This window comes from Anastrepha obliqua, chromosome 3 (assembly GCF_027943255.1).
Source record: "Anastrepha obliqua isolate idAnaObli1 chromosome 3, idAnaObli1_1.0, whole genome shotgun sequence".
In the NCBI taxonomy this organism is placed as follows: Eukaryota; Metazoa; Arthropoda; class Insecta; order Diptera; family Tephritidae; genus Anastrepha; species Anastrepha obliqua.
In genome coordinates, this window is record NC_072894.1 from 66,345,514 (window position 1) to 66,364,060 (window position 18,547).

An 18,547-nucleotide genomic window follows, 5' to 3' on the forward strand; every position below is an offset into this window, starting at 1 on the left:
TATTTAGTTGTTTGATACGATTATAAAGGATTTATATTCTAAAAAACTATTGAAAATTAAAATTCAATTTTCTTGCATGCGTCACTGCAGCAACTGTGTGGCAGATGAGGTGGAATCTTTTCAGCTTCTTCTGTACTGCTTTCGCCGGACGAGATGTCTAAATATCTGAGCACTTATTTTTTTGTCACACCTGTGGGTATGCAGGTTTAGATATCACACATCTCATGAATTTCATCAGTAGTTTGAAGCGGCTTAAGCAAATGTAATTAGTTGTCATCAACTTCCTCTCACCCAAAACCCTCCCTTCTTTATCTCCTCTCGGTTCAGTTGTCGTGTACAAATTTTTTTACGGTCTTCGCCTTTAAACTTTTATATAAAGGGTTTTTCAGTAAGAGCGCTTCAACTTTGAACTTTTTTGAATAAAACACAAACGGTTTGACTTTTTTAACTATTTTTTTTTTTTATTATCGAGTTTAAACATATACATTTAAGTATGAAATTCGATTTCTTTTGCATGACCACCGCGAGCACGTTTTACGAAATCCAATCGTTGAACCCAATTTTCGACCACTCTTTTGCATAAATCGGCCGAATTTCCAGCAATTTCGCGTTCAGTATTGGCTCTGAGCTCACAAATCGTCGCCGGCTTGTTACTGTAGACCAATGACTTCACATAACCCCAAAACGGGAAGGCTTGTTAAATGGACCGTAAAATGGCCGTAATGCTCTTAAAGTAGCAGCAACAGAACGATTATTTTCATAAAAAATTTGCACGATTTGCAATCGTTGCTCAAGTGTGTAGCGTTCCATGATGAAATGTATACTAATGAAGTTTACAAATGACAAGCGAAAAATAAAAAATATTGCGTCGTTCGCCCCTCCCTATCGGAAAAAAGTTGAAGCGCACCTATTGAATAACCCTATATTTGCTTCCGAATACATATGTATATGGCGAATGCCCGTTGTTATTTACGGAATGTAATCAAGTTGTCATGCTTATTTGTTTGAAGATTGGTCCAGCGATTGTTGAAGCGCGTATACTAGAGGCTTTGTAAATATCTTTAATATAACGTTTAATTTTAATAAAAATTATATAAAAACAAAGTATAGCAAATTTTATTGCCTTTATTTTGATATATTATTTACTTTGATCGGTTAACGAATTCTCCAGATTATAGACATTTTTATACCCCACCTTTTTCACTTTAATCCAAAACGCTTGTCAGGCGATATCTTGATTTACAACTGTCAAGAATAGGAGACGCAAAAGTCCATTGTATGGCACTGTATGACAGCTCCTATAACAGAGTCGGGCCTATCTACTTAACTGTGATATCTAATTTATATATGTGGCGGTATTGAACAAAGACTTGCTCTCCTTCAACGAGTTGAATGTGTCATTAAAACGAATATTCCAACAAGACTGCCCCAATGATAGTCTTTCTCATAGAAAAGTATTCCAAAGGTCTTCCAATTCTCAGTTAATGGGAGTGGGAAAATAAGCGTGAGAAGTATCCAGCAGCAGTTTAAAAAAATTGCGTTATTCTACAAAATATTAAACTCTTTGATTTTTTAGGCTTATAAGATTTCTTCAGCCAACTATCAATAAAATATTTCTTCTAAAATGTTTATTTAGTTTTTAGGTTTATAAGATTTATTCAGCCAACTATCAGTAAAATATTTCTCCTATCATTTAAAACACATATTTTTATAAAGAGCTAATTTTTATTTACTATTTTTTTATGTTTAATTTTGAAGACTTGAAATATGTAAAAGTTAACTGCGTTTTGTTTTATGGAAAAAATTAAAAAAAAAATTTCAATATTTTAGTTGAAAGGGAAGGAATTTTTATTTTGGGTATGACCACATTATTTTGTATCCAACTGTATATTTATTTTCTATGAGCGCTAGTTGGCCTATTGCGAAAAAGCTCTCATATTCATATGTTGATTGATTGCATGTAAAGAAGGAGTGACTTTCCAATGTTTAATGTTTGCATGTTGTGTGGTTTACTTGTACGCTCAAAGGGACCACAAAGCTTATCACAAACACCATCTCATTCATATACAAGATATTCGAAATACTACTTTCATTATGAAAATTAAAAGTGAGCCAACATTTTTCCACTTACAAAGCATAATATAAGGTGGCTCGATGTTTTAGAGAAACAAAAATATTATATATTAGACCCTAACATTGTTTTAGTACAGATATAAATAAAAGACGCATGAATATTATAAATGGATGGAACTGGAAAATGACTAACTGGTTTAATCTGTAGCGTAGCCTTTAAGGGTTTATTACTATTTTAATAGGATTGACATAGTTTATTGAATCTTAATAAAGTATGATAATTCTGCAAACATATATCGGGTGTTTTTTAGCTGCATGACAGCCGAAAAAGGAAAACTATGTGAACATTTCTGTTCAGTAAGGTTTGGCAAGCTATCATGAATCGTTTAACACAAAATTACTTAAAAAAAATAAATCTTGTCGCGAAGATCATGGAGCACCGGCGGCATCATCGAACCTTATTTCTTTCGAAATGAAAAAGGGGCTTTTGTTACGGTGAATGACAAGCGCTATCGAACCATGCTAACTGAACTTGTATTTCAAAAAATTAATCAGCTAAACATCGACGACGTTTGGTTCCAACAAGACGGCACAACTTGCCATACAACGCGCCAGTACAATCGATTTATTTCAATATTCGAGCCATCATTGACGTCTTATGGCCAGATTTAATGGAAAAAGTAGTCAAAAATTGGGCTTAACGAATGGACCATTCAACTCGTAGCCGTGACGGTCATATGCCGGATATTAAATTAAAACAAAAAATAATAAATGCCATGAAATTAAAAAATATATATATTCATTCCAAAAATATTTCTGTTTCGTGTTATCATTTTAAGTTCTCAAACTCTTAGAAAAACACCCGATACATCGTTGCGCGTAAAGTAAAATATAAATAAAACAAAATCGTTGCACCCCTTCTTCAACCTCTCCATTCGGCGAACTTTGTGACTTTCTCGTGTGAGTAATCAACTTTTTGATATACCGATTTTAAATTTCAGCGTCATCTAATCGGTTTTCAGCTTAAACGGGGATGCATACATACATATACCTGAATGTATATATGTTTGTATATCCACTTGATAAACCGAAAGGCGATTGATTAAACATACCCTGCATGGAAAAATACCAGTGGTGAACTACTTATAGAATACTACCAGTTCACTTTTCAACTCAGCCAATTCGCTTTCTATCGTTTTCCATTTTAGCAGGTATTGGTATTTTTAACACCCTGATGCCCTGCGAAATGTTAATTATGCGGTCATGCATCAGCTTATGCACCGACTCACACTAGGCTCAAAAAAGTCTGATCCAATTTGTTTTTAAAATAAAATAATAGTTTCACGCCAGTTAAGATAAAATATTCATATTAAAATTGTATACAGAATTTCTTTTAAATTTAGTAAATTTCCTTTCAAGTACAGTTATTGTTTAAACATTCAAAAATTGGTTCAAAATTTCACAAGAAGTAAATTAAAAAAATGTTAAAACAAATAAAATAAAAGACGAATAAAGAAATCAAATTTACGGAAGTAGCTTTACAACATAAATAAAAGTAATACTATTAAAATATTTCCATCCATATTTTACGTTGCTGGGTGCTTTTTTGTAATGGCCCTCTTTTAGAAAAACGGTTTTTATTAAATTGAAGGGTTTTTCTTAATTTAATTTCTAATTCATCAGCGCTGTTAAAGCTTATCATCGATTCCGAAGCAAAATAATATACATTAATTGAAAAATATATCTACAATTATTTTAGGGTTATGTAAAAGTTCATTACTTAATAAAACACAAAAGTTTTTGTGTGTTTTTTTTTCTGGATCCAGTCGATGTTGTACTCCATTATTATATTGCTCGTTTTTAACGTTTACGTTTTACGTTTTTAAGATTTTTGCTAATCTAATGCTAAAACCGACGCCTTATTGCTAATGCACACCATCTTAGTGCGGTTTTCCGGTACCATCTTTTCATTTTGTCTTAATTGCGTCTTGTTTCAAGCGGCTGCCGCAACCGAATGGATTGGTTCGTGACTACCATTCAGAAGTGCGTAGAAAGAAATGATAATAGAGGTCGCCCCTTGGCACGCAATGGCAAAAATCCTAGTGTATTTCTGCCGCGAAAAAGCTCCTCAAGCCGCTCCATTTTTGGAACAACATCACGACATAATGCACATTGGAGGAGGAGCTTAACACCTAACAGAAGTGTTATTTATTTTTTTAGATTTCGATAAATATCTTTTAATCGCCGTAGATGCGCCTGTCTAAAAAATCAAATAATTTGCAGCCAAATTGATACTTTATTATTGCCATTATTCTAGTCAATTGCAAAGAAGTTTGATTTATTCTATTAAACACCAGTGTCTGAACTAGTTTGACTTTTCCTTGTAGGGTATGCACTAGTATATAGAAAAAGCTAAGGTAGAGCTTTCACATTCTGACCGTGTGGTGAAATTCCAAACTCATGAATTTAGTGACTAGTTTTTTGCCAGTGCAAATTGTACTAGTTGAAAAAGAATCAAACAAGTAAGAACAAAACTAAACAAATTCAATAGGTTTCAAAACCACCGCTTTCTTGTTTCAAAGTAATTTTCTAACTTCGTGGTTATAAATGGTTTTCCGAACAGAGGTGTTATTTTGATATTCAAAGAAAAATGCAATTTTTTAATAAAAATGATCGGATGTTTATTTCATTATAAAGAGGAAGGTATGCCGTTAATAGTGGAAAATAACATCAGCCAAATTACAACCACGACCACGCTTAGAGGACAATATCCTTTTCATGAAATTCTCCATAACCGAATTGCAAAGTGGCAGCCCCATATTCTCGATAACCTCACGAATTCCATCGTTGAGGACTTGAATCGACCCTGGGCTGTTGGCGTAGACCTTCTCTTTCACGTGGCCCCAAAGAAAAGAGTCACAAGGTGTTAAATCACAATCGGTGGCTAATTTTGATCACCACTTCGAGAGATAACACGGTCCGGAAACTTTTCCCGTAAAAGATCAATGGCTTCGTTGCTTGTGTGGTCTTGTTGAAAATAAACGTTGTTCAGATCAATACCATCCTATTCCGGTCATAAAAAATCAATAATCATCTCTCGATAGCGCAATCCACTCACCAATGACACCTTTTGTTTTTAAACATATTTTTTTAATGGTATAACTTCATACGTTTCCTACTCATTAGGGTAGCTTTTTGAAGTTTCAATTAATCTTTTGTTGTGAATCAAAAGTGCAGAATGTTCGGATAAAACCAAAGGCAGCTTACACCAATTTCTGAAACCAAAAATTCAATCTTAGTAATTTTATAACTACGTCATCCCATTTAATATTAAAAAGAAAACTAAGTAATGTAAAATCTATATTGCACCTGGCGTCTTAACTTGAAAATAAATAAAACATTCCAACGACATAGTACAAAAGTAGATTATTTAATCCAGCAGACACTTAGCTCAAAATTAAATATCTACTATGAGTAAACAAAAACAAATTTTCAATAGTTTCGAAATGTCAAAGACAATTTTTGTATAAGCAGTTATTTGCTATTTATTTTATTTTTTGTTTTAATTTGAAAAAATACTAACTCAAAAAAACTTTTGTGATTTCTTTGATTTGCTTGTTGTTTGTTTGACTAGTGGGCAATAATGTAATGGGTGAAATGTGATTGCTAGCGACCGGCACATAGGCAGGCATCGCCATGTAAAAGTTATTGTTTGCTAATATTAAAAATAGATACAAGTCGGACTAGTTGCGTTTTTATGGATATGAACTAGTGCTTCATTAGTTTAGAAATGTATTTATACACTAGTATACGAGTACATATGTATCTATGTGTAAGTATCTAAGCTTGAATGGTCGAAAGCTCAGTCAAAAATATTATATTATACTTGGTTTTGAAATGGAGTATAGCAAATTAAAAACTAGTCTTAGAAAAAGTGTAGCATTTTGCAAATTGTTTACAAATCACTATCTTATAAAATTCAAAGAAACTCAGTATAGGAGAGAGTTTATTTGGGATCCCTTAGTTCAAAAATCCCATGTTTTTTTGATTTCGTTCCATAAAAATCGTTTTAAGATTTTGAAATTTCCGTAGATTCGTTTATTTCGTGCATACGATATGTGAGTTTTAAGTGGTATGGGAGATGAAATACCTCCTTTTCCAATACCTAATGCTTTTCGCCCTAAATACGGCATTCGTAATTTAAATAACTGTATGGAATTTCAGAACCTTAACATACTTGGTTCCAGAGAAAAGCTGTATAAAAATTTCAGTTTATATGCGTGGTGCTACGCCCCCTTTTTAAATACTTACTATGATACTTTTCACCATAACTAAGGTGCATACAATTTATGTATTTTATGCCAAGTTTTATGTTGGTTTTCACATTTTCGTCTATATCTCAGGTGTCCCGCCTCCTCAAAAAAGGCTTTAAATATGAACCAATTGATTGAAAATGTGATGTTAGTCGAAGCAAACTAATAGCAAATCGGCCTGTTTTTCTACTCTAGTCCTAACTTTAAAATTCGATTAAATAAGTATAATATTTTTAAATCGTATGATGAGATGCTGTCGATCTAACTTCGTTATTCAGCACCAACAAAATTTTTTTTCGTATGTATGTTTCTGCAGAGATTCAAAAGATGTATTGTTATTTTATTTATTGCCAAGAAAAATGCTGTAAAACAAGAAAAAACAAGAACATTTTTTTTTAAATCCGAGTCCATCGAGCTAATTTTTTTCTTACTCAATCTTAAAAAGATTTTTCATAACTGATGGATTTTAATAGAAGGTTTTTTTATGGTAGCAATAGGAAAAACTGTCCATTCATATTTTTTTTATCTCCGTGGCACACAGGTCCAGTCTTCATATTTACAACAATTTTTTCTTTGCCGTTATGAATAATTAAACGATTCAATAAACATAATTGCCTATTCATCCTTTCCCATTGCAGCCTGCTTACAACTACATGCATCAATATCCATACACAATATCAATAACGTCACACACACATTAAAATAAGCTCGCTACCACTAACTTATTGATATGGATATGTTCTGAGATTTTACTCTCATGAATAATTAATCCAAACAGTGTAAACCCATCGAAGACTTGGCATTGTTATCTGAATAAATGTGGTAGTCAATAGCGACCTTGTTAGCCGCAGCTGACGTAGTTATATTGGCGTGCATGCAAGTGTGTGGTAATACGTCCCGGCAGTGAATCACCAAACTAGTCAGAAAAAATACTAGCTTACAACTAGAATTTCCTGCTGAAGTCGAACTAGTCCAAAAGGACTAGATTTGTAGCGATACAAAACGATTTATTCATGAATATTTTATTTGACTACAATCTTTGAATTCACTGTAATGAAAAGTCCTTTTACTTAATCTTTGGAAAGATAATCTCCTGAAATATTTATTTTTTCAATTTTTCCATTATATCCATACTTAGAAAATGTAAGACTAATATTAATAAATTTAGTGCTGCTAAATGTGATTTTTATTGTGAGTATTCATGAATTTTTTTTATCGATAGCTTATTAATTTTAAATTAATGGTTTTGGTCCATAATTTGACTAGTATTTTTCTGATCGAAATCTGACAATTGAGAGCTTGTACTCGTAGAACATCGCTACGTAAAAAATACCAGTTGTTTGTATGGAAAAAAGACAGTTGGCTGACTAGTTGCGTCTGCGGCTGGTACTACTTGAGAAGCAGTTTACAACTATTATATTTGACTACAGGGATATGTTGGGGGCACACTACAATAAGGTTCATTATCAATGCTTAAAAAAATATATTAGCAGGAGTATGCCAATATCAGTGCATTGTAGTGGAAATAGCAAGATGAGAAACTTGATGAAGTGAAAATTAAACGCTACCTCATCACTTATTCATATGACTACATATATACATATGTATGTATGCATGCGCCTACGTGTGTGTATGTAGTTGGAATTAGTATGCAATGTGAAGCGCAAAGATCCAAATTTAGTGAGAAAATATCCTCCATAGATTAGCACGTTAATTGCCCTCATATGAATGAAATTTGTATTGATTATTGTTGTAATTAGTTGTAAACTCTTAAATTTACTACAATATTTGTACAATTGAAATAGTTCCTTCAAAATCCTTAGTTGTAAACTTCAACTTAAATGCATTTTTGATCAGTACGGTGACCGCCGAGTTGTGCGTGACTACCAGTCGGTAGGGCCTGGAAACCCATTGATGTTCGAGGGCGGCATGAAACTGTAGGTCGCGGGCAATGAAGAAAACGGTAAGCAAAACTTTTTTTTTCGACCGAATTTGGCGCGCTTTTTTCGGTCTTGGTTCGTGCGGCAGCTTCCATTGAGATGATTGAGCTTTGGTTTCCACGTCATAACCATAAACCCACGATTCGTCACCAGTTATGGCCCTCTGGTGAAAATTTGGGTCGTCGCGGATAGAGTCAAACATCTCATTAGCAATGTTCATACGATGCTGCTTTTGGTCGAAATTGAGCAGTTTTGGTACGAATTTTGCGGCGACCCATCTCATGCCCAAATTATTAAAAAAAATCGAATGGCACGAGCCAATCGATGTGTCTAGGCCTTCAGCAACTTCTTTAACAGGGATTCGACGATTGGCCAATACCAATTTCTTCACTTAATCAATTTTTTCGTCTCTTGTTGAAGTGCTCGGCCGTCCGGCACGCTTTTCGTCGTTCACACCTTCTCGGCCTTCTGAGAACATTTTATACCACCGATAAACGTTGCTTTGGTTGAAAATAGCTTCTCTGTATGACACAGTCAACAATCGGAATGCATTCGCGCACTTAATTTCGTTTTTCACACAAAATTTCATACAGTTCTTTGATCCATCTTTTTGAATAGGAAAAAATCGAAGACGAGCCGAAAGACGTGCAAGCAAAGCAGCTGTCAACAATTAACTGAACATTCAAAATAGCCGAACTCGTCGGCATGAGTGAGAGACATGAGTACCAACATATCGCCATAAAAAAAATCGAAATTCGAATATGCGTAACCTGCGAAAATTCCAAATTCGCGATACTTTTTGAACACACCTCGTATAGAAGCGCTCAAACAGATGTAGGGCGCTCAAACAGATGCCGCACGCTGAGATCAAAAACTACCTATACCGCAACCAGCCCAATTGACCTCACGGTACGAGTGATTTTTGCATTGTAAACGTGCATCCGCTTACAAAAATGATTATTAATTCATCATTCGAGTCTGATGACTCGCATCATAAAATTATTAAATTCAAAAAAATATATCTTCACAAAATTTTTTGATACTTTTAAAAAATTATTAATTATTATAAAAAACGTTTACCAAGCAAGGCGTGGGGCATAAAATTGTGCATCTATCGTTAGGGTTCATAGTATCTTTACCGCGAGGATGCTAAGAACGTTCACGGGCATCTTCACAGGCCACTGCAGACTGCGAAGTCATCTGCACATGATCGGAATTTGGTCAACGGATTCTTACCGTTTCTGCGACCAATCCCAGGAGAGTCCAATACACCTTCTCCTGGATTGCAGCGCTATAGCGCGGAGAAGGTTGAGACATGGATGAGGTACTGTGATGAGTAGAGGGCACAAAAGACCATTAGGTCGAAGTGCAAACCTCATTCATATATCTATCTACCGTGCCAAATACGATATTATACGGCTCCGATAGTACCGCATTTGCTGGAGGGCACCTTTAAGCGGCACACACGTACCATACTTACTTATACAATATATTAATGGATAAACGAATACTATTAATTTTCAACCAATTGTTAGGATTTCCTGGCATTTCGAACCCGTCCCTTGAATCTACATCACAAATCCATCTCGTTTTTTTCTTCATCTCATTTCAACTAGTCAAGTTAACTACTACACATGTACATTCCTTTACCTTGCCAATACATATGTCTATTTATTTAATATGCTTCATTATAAATTTATATGCCTTTCAATGCTCTACTGTTTGCCTCTTGCCTACAAAAACAAGCTATGCTAACTGGCCGTGTATGTACAAATGTATATCGACACATTGTGCCAGCATTTATTGATTTTTATTTTCAAGCTGTTGCCATCGCCTTTCTTGTTATTGTCGCTTTTGTCATATTCAATTAAGTTATCCTTTTATCTTGCTTTTTGTATTTTTTTGCAGATTGGCAGCCACGAGGGCACCTGGGTGGTCGCCGATTATATTGCAACACTCGGTTCCAATGAGTTGAGTGTAACTAAAGGACAACAAGTTGAGGTTGTGGAAGCACCCTCAGCTGCTGAACCAGATTTCTGTTTAGTACGCCTAAATACTCAAAGTGACGATGCTGCTATACAGGAAGGACTGGTACCCGTTTCAATACTTAAACCATCGCCAAGCGTACAGAAGAGCAGTTCTGCGCGGAAGGAAGCAAACGATGTCATGCAGGAACAAAGTGAGTAGTTGACTTTTATAAACTTAAGAAAGTTTTATGAAGTATTTATTTTTTTAAATGTTTCCTTCAATTTTTTAGGTAACAATCGCGGCAAGCCAGATCCGTTAACTTCATCAACAAAAAGGCGCGGCTTTAGTGGGTAAGTTTTGATTTGAGATCCAATTGAAAAGTTGTAAAAGTTTGCATTGATTTGTATTTTGGGAAAGAAGGACAAGTTTGAGCACGAAATGAAAAGAATGAAGTGTAAAGGTTTCAGTTAAAATTAAATGAAAGTTTTGGGTGGCATAAAATCTACTTAAATACAATAATGAAATAAAAAAAATATGTTCATAGATTTTGTGTGTGAAAAAACAAAAATGACCGCTGGAAGTACTTGTAAACTATTATGTTATATCAGATCTTTGCAATTGCTTTTAATAAAAACGCATGAGTATACATTTTTCATACTCACATAAAGATGAAGAAAATAAAGTTAAATACCCTATGAGAGAAGGGGAAGACTAGAGCAGCAACTAAAGTAGGTCGCCTACACTGGATGAACAACGAACATGGAACTTACTGAGGTACTCAGAAATGTGCATACGGTTTATGGTGAATACGCTAACGCGTATCTCAGAATCTTGCATAACGTTTTCTATAAGAGCTCTAAAGCTCCATAAGAGGCCAAATTCATTCAGAGCTCATAGGGTTGCGTTTTCTGTTTCATTTCCGGGCAAAAGTGTAATGTATTCTACGCTACAGTAAAAATGCGAAAACTTTAATTGTTACAAAAACATGAAAGCAAATCTTTCATTTTTATTATATTCATCACCAGCAAACCGCAAGTTGTTTTCCCACAGGTTTATCATAAAATAAGCGCTATAAATAAAAATTTTTTGTATAATTAATGATAATTATAATAAAAAAATATTTTTTTTGGAATACTTTGCATGATGTTTCGATGTTGCAAACGAATGAACAGAATGCACAATTGAACTCCAACAAGTGGTTATATGGTTATACCCACATACATATATGGTAATTAAAATAGGTACCACCCACGTTCATGCGGAAAATGCATGTTTTTTAAATTAATAATAACAGATATTTAATTGTATGTGGTTTTTATATCATAGTTTAATATAAAAATTTGAATAATAATTCAAGGTTCTTTTAAAACTAGTGGTAATGGGAGCAAAAAGGAAATATTCATGTGGCAATTAAAATAGGTGCGAAATAGAAGTAGATAAGATACAAAAAGAACTTAGTGATTTTATTAAAAATGCTATTTAAACTATCGTAGTGTAATCAATAATTTGATTTTTTGGCGTAAATCCTTCTTATTTTTGAATATTTACTTCCCAATTCGCTTCTTTAAATCTCTGCAAAAATTTTCAATGGGGTTTAGGTCGGGTGACTGGCTGGGCCAACCCACACCTTTGACATTATTTTGCAAAAACCACTAACAACCCCTAAACCACGTACTAACATTGAGGGATTGGGTGCGGTGCACTAGTCAGGGCTAGTTAAATTAGTCGGGGAAAAACCCGAGCTATTCCGGCAACGTAGAATCAGCTGTCCTGTAGGAGTGCTTTGGGTCATTATCTTTCACATGAAGCCATCGAAGTGGCATATTCTCCTCAGCAAATGGTAGCACCACATCTTGAAGTATGTCTTTGTAAATAAATTTCTCCATCTTAGTGATTATGAGGTGAATAGGTGCTACTCCATGCCAAGAGAACCATCCCACGACAGTCGATTCTGTGTAACCGGAACGACCCGGATTTATATCCGGCCAAGGACTGTCACTTCAGCAGCTGAAACATCCCCAAATAATTATGTTGCCACCACCCTGCTTGACTGTTTTTTTTTTTGTTTTTTTTTTTTTTTTTTGAGCCGCAGTGAGAACTCTTGTCCTTAATGACGTCTAACATTTCACCCAGCAACATTTCCAATAATTCTTTTTTTTTTTATAGCTCCAAAGTATGGTATACGAGGGGTGCCTTTTATATGTCGGGATTAGAGAACAAAAACAAATTTTAATCATCGAAAATCACTTTATTGTTTTTCAAAATAGTCTCCATGAAGATCTATACACTTTTGCATGCGTTTGAACCAATTGTCGAAGCACTTTTGCCACTCTGAATGAGGTACCTCCAAAACATGCATTCTGAATGCCGCAACCGCTTCTTCAGGTGTCGAAAAACGTTGATCTCTCAGTTTGTTTTTTACGTACGGGAATAAAAAGAAGTCATTCGGTGCCAAGTCAGGACTATACGGCGGATGACCCATTAATTCGATGTTTTGGGTGCTCAAAAATGCAGTTGTTTGAGCCGATGTGTGAAAGCTCGCATTGTCCTGGTGAAGAGTGATCCGTCTTTGGCGATTGGTTTTCCTAATTTCTTGGAAGACAACTGGCAAACAAATGGTTGTGTACCACTCAGAATTTACTGTTCTGCGTTGTTCTAGTAGTACGGTTGCGACATGTCCAGTTTTTTCGAAAAAACAGGCGATCATTTGCTTTGGAAGTCCTTCGTCGAACAACTTTTGTTGGATTTGGCTCATCTTGAAACACCCATACAGTCGACTGCTGTTTACTTTCGGGCTCATACGCGTAAATCCATGATTCCTCACCTGTCACGATGCCATAGACGTGTTTCGAAGCCCCGCGATCGTATTTTTTGAGCATTTCCTTCGACCAATCGACACGAGCCTTTTTTTGAGCGATTGACAAATTGTGTGGGATCCAACGCGAACAAATTTTTTTGACAGTCAAATGTTTATGCAATATTGAATGTATGCTGGTCCCACTAATGCCTAAGATTGTCTCAATCTCACGATAGGTCACCTGACGATCTTGCAATATCAGTTCGCGCACAGCATCAATGGTTTTCGGAACAACAACTGATTTTGTACGACCTTCACGAAGTTCGTCTTGGAGTGAACTACGACCACGATTGAATTCACCATACCATCGATAAACACTGGTCCTTGATGGAGCTTCATCGCCAAAAAATGAATTAAGTTCATCCATGCAATGTTGCTGAGTTAATCCACGTCGAATGTTGTAAAAAATAATCGCACGAACATGTTCACGATTTAATTCCATTTTTGGACCGAGATGAATCTTTTAAGTTACTGTAAACAACACAAATAGCGCTGGTATTTCAAAACGTTCTGAGTACGTAAAAGCCAAAAAATGTCAAACGTTGCGATACAGCTGTCAATTGCCAAATTGCGACACCAGGGTTGCCAAATCCCGACACATAAAAGGCACCCCTCGTACCATTTTTTCATACCCTCTGATCCTCACCATAACTTGTGCTCTTGAACAAAACTTCTCCTCTTCCTTAAATTTGCTTGTTTCGAGAGAAAAAGCTTCAAGTTGTACAATCGACGCCGAAAGTGCTCGCTGCTACTACGTTGTTGATTTTAGCTTCAATGGCCTTAAAAGGATCACTCTTGGCAAAAGTCACAATTAAATTATCAGTAGTGCAAGTCGTTGTCTTTTTGACACCACGTCGTTCTGTGAATTTTTTGAGCTTTAGGGCAGTTACAACAAAATCTTTGGACCGTCCAAGTGACTGAGCGCTACATTTTGACGATGTTTTTTTTTTGTTGCAAGATGTTTCTTTCTTTGAAAGAAATGCATGTTGTTGTTGTTGTTGCTATAGCACTATAAACATTCTCCATACATATATGGGGAATGCTGCTGAAGTGACAGTGAATATAAATCCGGGTCGTTCCGGTAACGTAGAACCGACTGTCGTGGGAATGACAAATTCATATTAAGTATTAGTTATTAAATGAAATTTCTAATTCGCTACTTACGTTAGATTGAATATTTTTCACTTAATTAGTTAAAATGCTAGAGTTATCCGCAAAGTACCAATCAGTGGCCAAGCAAAATTACGTTATATGAAAATAATCGAATCTGTGCAATCAATCACGCAATTCAATTTAACGGTTCTTTGAAATTCACTACGAAGCAGCGAAATTTCAATAGTAGCTTTTTCAATCAAGGAAATCGATAGATAAAGGCAGCCACGCTATTTTAATGGACATATGTGTGCATACATATGTATGCATATTCAACTTCCTTTATATACAATTTTTTTGTACAATATTCGGCGCTTTCCATCAGGAGCCAAAACATATAAACTTTCTTTATTTGTTGCGCGGAATAGAGCTACAAATGATTGGTCATGTGTAAATCATTAGTATCTAGGGTCCAAACCGCTCACCTTAAGTGTTTGCCCTTAAGCTTTATTTATTTTCTCTACAAAACATAATTTTGCTGGGAATGGGAGTCATTTAAATTGAAATGGAAGATTCTTCGGTATTATCGGGCTTCTTGGAATCAAAACGTTTTCTTCAGCCCACAGCCTTGGCATGCTGTAGCATTCAATTTTCCCCATGTACATACATACATACATACGTAGCAATAGTACATACTTTTGGTTAAAAGTTTTATCAACAAAGTATGGATACAGTCAGTTCGGTTCTACGCTGCCGAAACGACCCGGATTTATATACGGCCAAGGACTGTCACTCCAGCAGCATTCCACGTATGTAAATATGGGGAATGTTTATGCTGCTACAACAACAACAACAAAATTTCATGCCTTCTTAATCAATTTTGCTGTTTTACATGACAACACACACAAATAACACACAAAGCTTAATCAAAACGAAATCGAAAGAAATACATCCAAAAAGTTTACTGCGTTGAAGAGGAAGAAAATTGAAAACCAAATACTGTTAGTTTTCGTTTCGTTTCCCTTAAAGGTTTTTTCACCAATTTGATTTAATTTGACCTTACGGCTTCTTTACGGGCTGAAATGTGCTTGTTTGCAGCAGCATACAAATAAGTCTGCACACAGAATTTTTCGGAAAAATCGTGCCCTAATAACGCTAATAAGCAAAACTCATCCAAAGCATAGAAATACAAAAGCAATATTGTGAAGCATATCCAAACGAAAAAACAGAAAATCAGTAAGCCACAAACAAAGTAGATACGTGAGCGCACAATTTCTCACCTTTGCTTGGCCTGCTTATTTGTGGAAAAGTGTCACATTTGTTCCAAAAATGTTGGTTATATTAGAAAATCATTAACAATTTTACGAGGTTGCCTTTTATATGTCGGGATTAGAGAACAAAAACAAATTTTAATCATCGAAAATCACTTTATTGTTTTTCAAAATATTCTCTATGAAGATCTATACAATTTTGCATGCGTTTGAACCAATTGTCGAAGCACTTTTGCCACTCTGAATGAGGTACCTCCAAAACATGCATTCTGAATGCCGCAACCGCTTCTTCAGGTGTCGAAAAACGTTGATCTCTCAGTTTGTTTTTTACGTACGGGAATAAAAAGAAGTCATTCGGTGCCAAGTCAGGACTATACGGCGGATGACCCATTAATTCGATGTTTCGGGTGCTCAAAAATGCAATTGTTTGAGCCGATGTGTGAGAGCCCGCATTGTCCTGGTGAAGAGTGATCCGTCTTTTAAGATTGGTTTTCCTAATATCTTGGAAGACAACTGGTAAACAAATGGTTGTGTACCACTCAGAATTTACTGTTCTGCCTTGTTCTAGTGGTACGGTTGCGACATGTCTAGTTTTTCCGAAAAAACAGGCGACCATTTGGTTGGAAGTGCTTCGTGCGCGAACAACTTTTGTTGGATTTGGCTCATCTTGAAACACCCATACAGTCGACTGCTGTTTACTTTCGGGCTCATACGCGTAAATCCATGATTCATCACCTGTCACGATGTCATAGACGTGTTTCGAAGCCCCGCGATCGTATGTTTTGAGCATTTCCTTCGACCAATCGACACGAGCCTTTTTTTTAGCGATTGACAAATTGTGTGGGATCCAACACGAACAAATTTTTTTGACAGTCAAATGTTTATGCAATATTGAATGTATGCTGGTCCCACTAATGCCTAAGATTGTCTCAATCTCACGATAGGTCACCTGACGATCTTGCAATATCAGTTCGCGCACAGCATCAATGGTTTTCGGAACAACTGATTTTGTACGACATTCACGAAATTCGTCTTGGAGTGAACTTCGACCACGATTGCATTCACCATACCATCGATAAACACTGGTCCTTGATGGAGCTTCATCGCCAAAAAATGAATTAAGTTCATCCATGCAATGTTGCTGAGTTAATCCACGTCGAAAGTTGTAAAAAATAATCGCACGAAAATGTTCACGATTTAATTCCATTTTTGGACCGAGATGAATCTTTTAAGTTACTGTAAACAACACAAATAGTGCTGGTATTTCAAAACGTTTGCGATACAGTTGTCAGTTGCGAGATTACAACACCAGGGTTGCCAAATCCCGACATATAAAAGGCACCCCTCGTATTTGATGCAAAACAAAAGTAAACATTTCAAAATTTAACTGCAACGAAGAAATGTTTCAATTGATTGATTCGTTTTTGATGTAATAGCTACAATTGATGCTTTTTTACCACATTTTTGCACTTCGCATTTTTTACTTTTATAGACTCCCTCAAATTATGTCAAAATTAGTCTTCCTGGATAGCTGAGCATTAAAATGCAAAAAAAACTTTGCAAACCGGAGAACTGTGCTAAATTAACGGGACCTAATTTTATAAGATATATTAGGTTGGAGAATAGGTTCGAAGCGTTTTTACCGAAAGCTTTTATTTAAAAAAAAACAACAATAATTACATCAATAAGTTAATCAATTATATATTCGCCGTTACTGTTTACAACCTCTTCCCACCTCTCGATCAACTTGTTGATGCCATTCCGCCAAAAATCGCCTGATCTGGTGTCAAAGAAGTTGTTGAGCCAGTTTTTAAGAACCTCTTTGTTATCGAAGGTAACGCCCTTCATATGGTTTGACAAGGAGCGGAAAAGATCGGTCGGTGCAAGGTCCGGAAAATACGGCGCATGCTGAATTACCTCCCATTCGAGCTCTTGGAGTGCAGCTTTGACGACTTGTGCAACAGGGGCCTGGCGTTGTCGTGGAGGAGTATGGTTTGACCGATGACTGATCGATTGTCGAATAGCCTCATTCACACGGTGTAGCTGGGCAATGTAGAGCTCCTTGTTGACCGTGGCATTCTTTTCGAGCATTTTCCAATGGAACATGCTGTTCCAGTCCCACCAAACACATATCATAATCTTTTTAGATGAAGATCTCGCTTGACTCTCGGACCTGGCGTATCTCCTGGAGCCACCCATTCCTTTATTTGCTTCATGTTGAGGTATAGACACCATCTCCCGTGACGATTCGTGCTGCTCGATGGCGGGCGAGATGATGAGAAACAATTTGAATTCGCCTTTCTTTGTTTTTTTTTTTTGTTGAGCTCGTGAGGCACCCAGGCTCCCAATTTTTCGGTAAATCCCATTGAATGAAGGTGTTTGAGAACCGTTTTTGATCGCAGTTCATTTTTTTCTGGCATTTCACGACTGGTTTAGCGACGTTTCTCCTTCAATAGTGTTTTCAGACGTTCTTCATTGAATTCAAAGACGTCAGTGTTCATCGACTTCAAGGTCAAAGTCACCATTTTTGAACTTTGCAAACCATTTCCGTGCTGTAGACTCGCCTATGGCACCTTCTCAAAACCCATATGTCCCGGGCTGCTTCGGCAGCTTTTTGATCTCGATAAAAAGCAAAGAAAAGCAGGTGTCAGAAATGGAGATTTTTGCCTCCTGGGTATTCCCTTTCTAAGCCTTAAAACTAATGAAGAATTAAATAACTCAAAAATACAATTAACATGGTTTTGTAGAGCAGAAAGAAAATAGTTGTGATGATGAAGTATGTATTGAAAACAGAGTAAAGCTCGAACGTCTCCGGAGTCGCTACAACAACAACCCCTGAAAAACCTACCTCTTAACAGGTGATGACAAAAAATTTGCCTTGGTTAAACTCCTTTAACTTAAAAGGTAATGCATCGAATTAATAGGCGTTAGTTTTTGTTGTTGTCATAGGTATTTATATTCACTTTATAGTTTTTGCTTCCAAAAAAAAAAATAGTTTTCATTAAAATACCGCCAAAGCAGCATAACATCCGC

At 36.0% G+C, this 18,547-nt stretch overlaps 1 protein-coding gene across 2 annotated transcripts in view; it reads left to right on the forward strand.

Moving 5' to 3' along the window:
• LOC129240394 (triple functional domain protein-like) overlaps positions 1 to 18,547 on the forward strand; it is a 124,349-nt gene that overhangs the window by 60,567 nt on the left and 45,235 nt on the right. For both annotated transcript variants that reach the window (XM_054876162.1, XM_054876161.1), the window contains exons 11-12: positions 10,235 to 10,505; positions 10,584 to 10,644. In XM_054876162.1, the coding sequence (XP_054732137.1) occupies positions 10,235 to 10,505; positions 10,584 to 10,644 (332 nt within the window). The remainder of the gene's footprint in view (positions 1 to 10,234; positions 10,506 to 10,583; positions 10,645 to 18,547) is intronic.